This window comes from Coffea eugenioides, chromosome 1, assembly GCF_003713205.1.
Source record: "Coffea eugenioides isolate CCC68of chromosome 1, Ceug_1.0, whole genome shotgun sequence".
Classification (NCBI taxonomy): Eukaryota; Viridiplantae; Streptophyta; class Magnoliopsida; order Gentianales; family Rubiaceae; genus Coffea; species Coffea eugenioides.
The window spans coordinates 49,238,463-49,248,976 of record NC_040035.1 but is presented as its reverse complement, the minus strand read 5'-3'; the positions used below and the strand labels follow the sequence as shown (position 1 = coordinate 49,248,976).

The following is a 10,514-nucleotide window of genomic DNA, read 5'->3' as shown; positions in this document are numbered from 1 at the left end:
TATTTAAGACAGAAATACTGGAGGTTATCTAGACCGAATTCAGTTCACATCCCAAGTCCAATCGTGTCAAAGAACATTCAAAGAAACGACCATTTTTTTACCATTCTTTTACGTACATCCATCTCCAAGTTGCATTTAAGATGGTCTTGAAAGTTTTATCCGGCTTTGTATGGTGCAGAGTAGAGCATTTCTCTGCTTTCCACGAGATGCCGCTTGGGATTCCAATCCTACGTCACGCGCGCTCCGCGCGGCTCCGAGTCTAGACTAACAACAGGGCACCAGCGACCCCCATAATTACAAAAAACGCCACAGAGTTTTATTCGACTTGCGTCTCCTAAACAACTCGAGTGAATTAATTGACGGGTCCAGTCCACAATTTGCCAAGTAAATATAATTATCCTTTCAAAACCTTTCTTTTCTTTTCATTTCCTTCCTCCTAAACTAGCTATTAGGTTTACCTCCGATTAAGGGGCAAGACGATTTGGAGTATCAACCATTCCTTGAGGTTGAGTATTGTAATCGGTCAAAAAAAAAGTAAAGATTAAAATCACATGACATACATTGTTTATTTTTAGTATTGTGTTTGATGTCCACAAAATTCTTCTAGATTTATATTGTATTCAAAATGATTTACATGTTCAGATAAAAAACATGATACTTGTTTGAATTATATCCTTTATTTGAAGGGATAATTGCAAAAAACCTCCTCTGAGGTTTCTTTCAGTGGCACTCACCTCCCTTATGATTTACAAAATAGCATTGACCTCCCCTAAGAACTAATTGGAGTCTATTGCTATCAAAAGAGCATGTGAATTTACCTAGCTATCCCCAATTATTTGTGATTATCTAATGAATGGATTTCACAAAAGAATGAATGTTGCTTGTGAATAAATTGAGGAAGTAAATAAGCTAATTATTACTAATTAAACAAATTGAGTAATTAATTGTTTAGCATTACCCTTTCAAAAATGTTTAGTAATTTAAACAAATTGTTTAGTATTACCCTTTCAAAAATGTGGACGAATCCAGGCTTAGAAGAAGTGTAACTGGGAGACTTAACGGGAGGACAAAGTGTTCAATCCGTTGGCTGGTTATTGACCACAGTTAAATCCGCCGAGTAACCAACATTCTAATCCTAAACCGTTGGACAAACACAGTGGACCAATTCGAGCTAACCATGGAATGGATTGTAACCGATTGATGAAACTGGTAGAGAAAATGCAGAATCCGTCCAACGGATTCATATCAGACTTCATTGTTTTAATTTTAAACGATTTTTGTATTTTAAATTATTTTCTACTTTCTAGTGTCTGTTTGGATTTTGTAAGCCTGCTAAGGCATATCTAACCTATGTAGCATGTTAATTGAGTATTGTTAGAGTTGAGAAAATTGTGTCAAGTAAAGTTGTCAAGTTCAATTTGAAAACTTGCATTGCTTTTATCTTGGATTAGGTATTTGTGTATTGTAAGGCTATAAATAAGTCTACATGGTGCAAGTTCAGACCTCATTTAGCCATTTTAACTAGCCGTTGCATTCACCTGATGCATAAGTTGTTGCAGGTGCATTAGAAATGGTTTGCACTTGTACCACCTGAAGTTTATTGATTCTTAATAGCTTTTGTCATTTGTTTTGCTAATACTACTAGGCAAACAAGATGAAGGGCAAATCTGACACAAATTTCTCATCTTACTCCTTAAAACAAATTTTTAATGGGACCCTTTCCAGTTTGGACCGAATCTGCAACAGATTCCTTAAGTTCAGGGGTGGTTAATGCAATTTCTTAAACTAGAGGGGATGTGAGTGTTACTATTAGAAATCTCAATGGAGGTTTCTGCAATTTTTCCTTATTTGAATTATAACCTTTTAAAATTTTTGTAGAAATATACTGTAACAATGTTTTATATATGAGGCGAAAAAAGTAATTTGGAAAATGTGTCAAAAGAATAGTCTAAAATTTTTTGTACAAAAACTAACAATCCAAATATTTTTTACATTTTTGTTCAAATGAATATAACCATCCCTATATTTAACCATCACTTCAACTTTGTTCTTTTTATAAATTGGTACAAATGCTAATGATTTGGAAAAGTTTATAATGAAGTAAAAAGCTTAAAAAAGGTATAATTTTGACACTTAACAAATGTTGAGAAACAACTAATGATATCCGTAATTTAATTCCTTCAACAAGTCCAATGCTAAAATTGTTACATGCCATTTCATATTTAATGACTATTTTGCATTGTTTTCATGATGATTTTTCAGAGTTTTAAAACTATAAAAATAAAAAACTCTATCATAGTAAAAAAAAGGTAATATGCAACTCGAGTTTTCTCTTTGGAAAAACTAAAATGTATCTGTCGTTATTTGGTTTTCTCAATTAGTAGTGTAAAAAAATTGTAGGGGCAACAAAGTACTTTAAACTGAAAAATCAGATTAGATAGAGAGTTAGTCGGGATCCTTGTGAATATCACAGCAGGTATGCATGGGTATATATGTCATTTCACCAAACAAAAAGACAAATGGAGTGGCTCAAACGCTTTTGGAAGTGTCCAAATCATTTGCTTATTGGTCAAGGAGCAGACGAAGGGCATTCTGTTCACGCCGGGGGACCACCGACATTTCCCACCACCAAGACCGAGCATGTATTTATTAGTTTAAACTTTTTAATACTAGTATTAATTTAAAGAAAGCAGGATAATTACAAAGTACCCTCACAACAAGATGCAGTTTTCTCGCTTTGCCCTACTTTTATTGTCCAATTGGATAAATCTATCTCCTCCGTTCTAAACTTTTTCAATTATCATAATGCAATACAATCAAAGTAGCCCCAAATCATTTTACCATGTTCTTGTACAAAAGCACAAATGAACATTAAATAAAAAGCAATTATTTGTAGAAGTGGGTTAAAATTTATGCACACGAGGTTACATTTATTTGAAAATCATCAATTTTATTAGAAAAATATTTTCTAACATGTAAAATACACGTTTATGAACAAATTATTAATTTTGAAAAAAGAATATCTTTTCTGTCAGTGCACCCTATCCATCTCAAGCAACAACCAAGTCCAACATGATTTGCTATTTCTAGGTTAATTGCATCAAATTGGAGAAGGTGACAAGTTTAAGGACTGAATTGATTCAGTTGAAAAAAGAGGGGCTATTTAGAATATCTACATTTTTGGGGGTACGTTGGACTTAAGCCTAAAGAAAAATAATCCTATTGATTTTTAAAATTAAGCAACTAGTCCTACCATTCTTTGGTTTCTTCTCCTTCGCTTCTTCTGCGGATTTTGCTGTTATATGCCTTCAATACAAGCTTCCGAAATTTTTTCTCTATCCCATTTCTTCCTTTCCATCTCTCTCTTGTTCCAAACTACGTCGTTCTTGCATTGTTAATCTGAATGCCGTTTTTTCTCTCTGGATCTTTCTTTTATCCTTGATATCTCTCTCGGCATCACAGGTGAGTTTTCCACACGCTGACGACTATTATAATTGTTCTTTTGGTTTTGTTATGATCATAAGAAGCTAGGGTTTGGAATTCGAATATTTGCTGTTTTTATTCCTTAACTAAATTCAACTGCATTATGTTTTTTTTTTTCCTTTCTTTTTTTGGGAAAATTTGACTGAACATTGTTGTTATTTTCATAGAAACTCTTTTCGTTTCTGAATTGCACGTCTCCTTGCTTTGTTAGTGTAGTTTCTCGATTGTGCTGCTAATCGATTCAAAGAATCGATACTCAAAATTTGAATTATCAGCTGTGGCACAGTTTGGATTGGTGAATTTTCTATTCTCAAGTTACGTATAATAAAAATTTTAGCTATATTGTCTGTTTTCAACATATAAAGTTGATCCTGTTCTGTATTGGTCTCCGATTCTACTTTAATAAAGTGTCTTTAATGTTGAAATTTTGATGGGATTATTGTTGGGGTTAATTGATTCTTTGTGTTGGTTTCTGGATTGGTTATATTAATTTTCTCGGTGAATAGAGTCAGCTTTTACTTCCATACCTGTGTGGATGTTAACGAGTTTAATTATTATGAAGCAGAAGATTGAAAAATATTGATGGTTATTCTACAGAATATCAGACACCTCTTGAGTAGGAAATATGGCGAAAGATAGGATCTTTATGTATCTATTGGCAAATTCGAAGTTAATCTTTATTTTAATTTTTGCTCTTTCCTTGACTATTTTAGTACAAGATATGCCAAACTTAAACTGAAATTTGTATTGCCTTGTCATTACCGTCATGTCCTTTTGTTTATATTGGTAAGCTTGCTTTTTCTTGTGCTTTTGAGTCAGTTTGTGTTTATATGACATTTATCTAGAGGTTTCCTTTTGAACTTCTGACAGATGGGAACTTTTAATATTGAGGAAGATGTGATGGTGTGATATCATTGGACTCTGTTGACGGCACTGAAGTAATTGCCAGGATCTTAAGGAGAAAAGTGGCTTCTTTAGATGTTAACTTCTGATTGCAGCTTGTAGAGGCTGCACTTAAGCATGTTGATAATTCTTTGGCTGATTTTTAATCATTCGTACATTGAGAAGTGGGCCTTTTATGTGATATTGTATTATATTCAGCATATACACACTGATGGATGTCTACAACCAATTCAGAAACACTGTTTTGACAGTGTAGACACCTCTTTTTGGAGGTTCGTTGACTGAACGGAATTTAGTACATAAGTTGTTGTAAAAATTACAATGGAAAGGTGAGACTTTGTTCATATTTTCCTTTGCACATGCGTGGTCTTATTTTAGCTTCTTTTGGCATTTTCTCATCCAAATGTTATTTCAGATATAAAAGTTTGGAAGAGCTTGGAGATGGAACTTGTGGAAGTGTATATAAGGCCATTAACACAGAAACATCTGAAATTGTGAGGAAGCATTAAATTGATTTTCACATGTGACAGATATTTACTGCTTCTAGTACTAGTGATGGCATGATGGTAAGATCAATCGTTGTCTTTTTCTTTTTCCAGGTTGCAGTCAAGAAAATGAAACGGAAGTTCTATGACTGGGAAGAGTGCATGAATTTGCGAGAAGTTAAGGCATGTGAAACACTCTTTAGATTGTTATTGGTGCCCTGAGAGGGGTTTAACTTCAAAATTTTTGCGTACCTGTTCAGTAACTGGTAAAGGTTAACCTTTTTTTTTTTTTTTTGCAGTCACTCCGCAAGTTGAATCATCCCAATATTATAAAGTTGAGGGAAATTGTACGCGAAAATAATGAGCTGTTTTTTATTTTTGAATACATGGTATGAAGGGAAAACTCTTATGTGATTCAGTGATTGTTCTTACCTTTTCCTATTGAATACTTAGGGTCACATATGAGATTGTGATTCTATCAGAAAAAAAATTCCCCAAGTGTATAGTGCTTGTTTAGAAGGCTAACTATGTTCTGGCCTCATTATGAGTCATGACTCAGTCTTTTCTTTGAGGATACTAAAGTTGTTACATATGATTTTCTGAGAAAGTTATTTACTGTATATAAAAAACCTATGCTATCTATCTTTGCCTTGGTGTTTTTTATGCATTTCCTTGTATCAAGTTAATTGGTTCTCCACATGACTTTCCAAATTTGGGCCTGCTGTAGTAAGACTGCGACATTTTGCATATGTATTGAATTTTCCATCTAAGCAAACTTTTAAAAATAAGTTCAGAAAATTTAAGATTCCTTCGAATCTGGCATTGCGAAGAACAGATTTTTTAAAGTTATTGTTCCACATTACTGGGAATCTCAATAAATTCACGTATTGGACATGCTTCTCTCTCTCCATATTGGTTTTGTTGCACGTTTGTTTGAGTTATTTGGAAGACAACATATGTTCACACTGTGAAAGCAAAATTGTTGACGGCAACTTGATCTGTATAATCTGTTCAGGAACATAATTTATATCAAATAATGAGAGAAAAACAAAGGCTTTTTTCTGAGGAAGAGATTCGAGGTTTGATGTCTCAGGTGCTTCAAGGACTTAGTTACATGCATAGAAATGGATATTTTCATCGTGATTTAAAACCTGGTATTCATCTTCTTTTATCTGTATTTTGGTGACATTTCCTTTCCCAGCATTTTGATTTATGGCATGGCTTTACTGCTGACTCAAATTATCCAATAACCTTTCTTCCTCCAGAAAATTTGCTGGTGACAAGAGATATCATCAAAATCGCTGACTTTGGACTTGCTAGGGAAGTGTCATCACTGCCTCCGTTTACAGAATATGTCTCTACTCGCTGGTGGGTCATTTTTGCTATAACTAGAACATTCTCCATCATGAGGTCTTATTTATCATGGCTTATGAGAAACGACGTGGTTTTCCAAGGTACCGTGCACCAGAGGTTTTGTTGCAATCCTCATCCTACACTCCTGCCATTGGTGAGCAACAATGACATAAAATAGATGATTGCATTAAGTGTGACAATTATGTAATTTATGTACATGAGCAAAGGGCTTTTTTTCCTTTTTTTTTGGGCAGTGTTGGTAATGATTCCCATGCTGCTTGTTAGACTTTTTTGAGGGCACCAGGGACATTTCATAACATTTTTGTTGAGGGTTCCTGAATGTAATGAAGGATCCTCACAAGATACAGGTTTTACATATGAATAATACCTCCAGTAAATTTGTTAAGGAATGTGAAACAAACATTATCTCATCATTCTTAGGAAGTACAGATGAAAGCTTGAGCTATCTGCCCATTGAGCTTTAATTCTGATTTTGGCCTACGTAAACTTGTCCTTATTTTTTACTCTTTTTCTTTATGATTCCTGTCCCAAACATGGAATAAAGAACTTGCATCTGACTCTTGATGAACATTATACACAAACAGTTGGTAGGGAGAATCTAACTAAGTAGTTACCTTGTTCTTGACATTCTGTAGTATTTATATTCTTTTTGGTTCTTCTATTTCATATTTTCCCACAATTTCCCACTACAATTTGGTGTGATGTATTTTTTTTGGTTTACCAAACGATCTAAAAAAAAGATGTTAACTCTTTCTATGATTGGTTATTCTGTGTTCCAATCTTTTGTCCACATATTTTAAACTGTTTTATTTTATCAATTTGATGGCCTGTTTTGTTGGCCACGCATCTACACGGTATGTTTTCTGTAATTGCTTGCTGTGTATGGATCGACAAAGCAACACAACTGTCAGTGAACTGATTGATGTACCATGGCCCACAATTACGTGGTTGAGGATGTAGTTTCTTCTTTGCTGGGATATATTAAGTTATGGTATCTGGTTTACTTCCTGTGATTTCCTTGCCATTTTAGATATCATCTGACAAATTGCCTTTAATTATCGCAGATATGTGGGCAGTTGGAGCAATACTTGCTGAACTTTTTACTTTCTGCCCAATCTTCCCCGGTGAAAGGTGATTTATAACCTACTTCTGATATTCAACAAGTGAATAAAAAAGTCTTTCCACGCGTTTGCTTTGTAAGCTAGGGTTGGGGATTTTGTATTGCACTATAGGTGGAGGAAACTTTTCAAAATCATACTTAAGCTGAAGCATACTTTTGAACCTGAAAGGAAAATCAAATACATCTAATTTGAGATTGTTCAATGCTTGGAATTGTTTTATGGAAGCAAAAATCTGAAATGCCTCTTTTTAATTTTCTTTTAATTTTAATATTAATTTTTATGTTTTTTGGTTGCCAGTGAATTGGATCAGCTGTACAAGATATGCTGTGTTCTTGGTAGACCTGATTGGAGCATTTTTCCAGAAGCAAGAAACATTTCTCGTTTGGTTGACATTAGTTATTTTGAAGTTAGTTCAATTTTAATTTCTCACTAGTTTCGTGCTGCTTGTACTAGTTGCTCCCTACTTCCCCTTCTCCTTAAGTATTTATGGATGCATATTCATCTCTAGTTTTTTGCTTTTTTTTTTCTTTTAATAGATTATGCCAGCTAATCTTTCTGACATTGTCCCCAATGCAAGCATGGAAGCTATTGATTTAATCAAGGTAGCTATTCTGATCACAAGTCCTGAGTAACAGGGTCTTTGATCTGCGTTGGCTTGAGTTGTAGTCTAACAAAATAAGTATGCGTCTTCTAATATTCAAATCTTTTATTCCCTGCACAGCAACTTTTTTCATGGGACCCAGCAAAGAGGCCCAGTGCAGATCAGTGTTTACAACACCCATTTTTCCATGTAAGACATATGCTTTCCAGTTGTTCAGTAGTTGTTGCTATTATTTTTCAGTAATGACGTACCTGGACTTCTGGATAGGTTGGTTCCTGGATTCCTCGTCCACCTCCAGATCCACTCCAACTAACCCTCAGCAACTTTGGTAAGTTTATAGGCTGCTAATTTATTACTTGAGCGAGTATTTGTCATGATATTTCTTCTGAACTAATTGCAATTTTCTTCAGGATCAACACCAAATCTTGAGTTGAACCTCTGGGACTTTGGCTCTAAAAGGGATGATTGTTTTCTTGGATTAAGTTTGGCACTTAATCCCACTACTTCTAACATTGGTAATAAAATCATGACTTTTGTATGAGATTATGTTATTTTATTTATTTAACTTATTACTTTTACATCATGGCCACATAGTTTTTAGAATGTTAAGATTCACTAGCTAACCAAATGATATAATTCTTGCCTGAATGAGTGGAGTTTTATGACATTATCCACTTTACTGTAAGAGTGACAATGAGGGATGTTGTTGGAACTTCATTTTAGTGACCAACCAAGGATTTCATTTTTTGTACAGTGCTAGTTTTGCAATTCTCCAGGATCCTTTCCAGTTTTCTACTTTTGTTATTTTAATGTTTCAAAAGTTGTACAATTAACTGAGTATATTCTTTATGACTGCTCTTATGTTTTCTTTCCAGTTTGCTTCCTGTGTTTTTAACATACTATATTTTATTCACTATGTATATGGATACATTTCCTGCAGAAATGGTCCATAAAAATCAACGTAAGAAAGAGGTGAGAATAGTATATTTCAGTCCATGTATGCAGTTGCAAAACATACTCTAGTGGAGTGCGTTCTGATTGTAAAGCTTTTGTTGACCTGCAGGATATGTTGTTCTGTTCTGGTTTTCAAGGGGACTCACAACAATCAGGTAATTTTCACTTTTGTAATTTTGGTGCACAAGCCGAAGCTTGCTAGTTCTAGGATGAATTCTTTTCTAGTAAAATATGCAGAGAAGTATACTGATTTAGTTTGCACCTTCATAGACATTTTTTTTTTAAAATTCTTTTTCAAATAAAAAATAAAAATGGTATACTTGAGCTGCAGGTTCAAATTTGATTGTCTAGGTAAGATTGCATGTAGTTTCTTCTTTTTTGGGATATGTTGTAATATTGCCTTTTCTTGCTTTCCAGTTTTTTGGTCACTGCTTCCTCCGGATGATCATGGAATCTCTGATCCTGTGGAGTCTTCCTTATCATTATCATTCAGGTAGCTTAACATCTACAGTACAGCTTATAAGCTATCCCAGTGGTTTTAACTGTCCAAACTATTTTGTTTGTTATTGATATTTCTGCGAGAGGCATGTGGTTGGAATTGTGTTTTCTTGTGGATTTCATTCACCTTCTTTGTATGTAGCGGTGCCTTCTCTAGTTGGTTGTTTTTCTGTGCAATTGTTGCACATTTCTGTTCTGGAATCACTGGTCTGAGGGGCCATAAGAAACTTACAAGTTAGTAAATGCACGAGAAATCAATTCAAGCACGCATAGCAAATGTGCCTTGAATGTAAATGACTGGATATGCATTCACAAACTCAATGTCCACAAGTATGGAAGTTATGTCTTTGTTCTTGATCCATGATACGAATGTCAGAAAGGATTTAATGTTAAATCATCAAATTTGGTTCTAGGAAATGAAATTATTGGGAGTTTACAACTGAACTAAGGTATTACATGTGGCACCTGGCTAGAGTGCACATTTATAATCACTCATTTGCGCTTCCAAAGTTTTTAACCTGGCGAATGTTTAATGGACTTATAATCTGTTCTTTACGTGTTTCCCCTGTGACAGCACAATTTCAAGTTCACCGAATGGAGTTCCACAGTCAGCTGGATTTGCCATTGCCTCCTTGCAGTCTAACATCCTAGACCATCCGTTGCTTGCTCTGTCCTCTCCCTTCCAGCACGGACGCTGTCTTTGAGTGATGGAATTGGCTGTTGGTGATCAAATAAGAGAGAGATTGTAGAGAATAGCTGTAATTAGCACAGTTAAGTGTTCATATAAGATCTGTCCTATAGCAACTAAACTGGGTGTATTAGTTAATGGGAAGATTGCTTCTCAAAATCCAATCCTTGTATTGAAGACGCTGATCTGAAAAGTATTCTTTTCTCCGGAGGAGGATAGTCATGTAGATAACTATGTCGAAGAATTCCTCGAGTGGGGTAAAAAGAGGGGAACGAGAGAGGATAGCAAAGTTGTCAGACTCAAAGAAAAGTAATTATTAGTCGCTTTGTTTGTACCTTGTAAGCTTATACGAATGTGTTTCTTGTCTTCTGATGACTAAAATGACCCCAAATCTGCCTCGTCGGCCA

The 10,514-nt window shown here is 34.7% G+C and overlaps 1 protein-coding gene across 2 annotated transcripts; it reads left to right on the top strand.

The window, feature by feature from the left end:
- The first annotated feature begins 3,279 nt into the window (after positions 1 to 3,279).
- LOC113778547 (serine/threonine-protein kinase MHK) lies at positions 3,280 to 10,514 on the top strand. 2 transcript variants are annotated; one of them, XM_027323989.1, is made up of 18 exons: positions 3,280 to 3,462; positions 4,354 to 4,715; positions 4,802 to 4,880; positions 4,986 to 5,054; positions 5,171 to 5,260; positions 5,887 to 6,025; positions 6,137 to 6,239; positions 6,326 to 6,378; positions 7,310 to 7,376; positions 7,664 to 7,772; positions 7,903 to 7,968; positions 8,088 to 8,156; positions 8,235 to 8,295; positions 8,378 to 8,482; positions 8,908 to 8,939; positions 9,031 to 9,076; positions 9,339 to 9,414; positions 9,994 to 10,514. In XM_027323989.1, the coding sequence occupies exons 2-18, from the start codon at positions 4,708 to 4,710 to the stop codon at positions 10,121 to 10,123; spliced, it is 1,302 nt and encodes a 433-aa protein (XP_027179790.1). In that variant the 5' UTR covers positions 3,280 to 3,462; positions 4,354 to 4,707; the 3' UTR covers positions 10,124 to 10,514. The 2 variants fall into 2 exon arrangements, with proteins under 2 accessions (XP_027179790.1, XP_027179798.1); XM_027323997.1 differs by lacking the exon at positions 8,908 to 8,939 and having other exon boundaries at positions 9,994 to 10,079.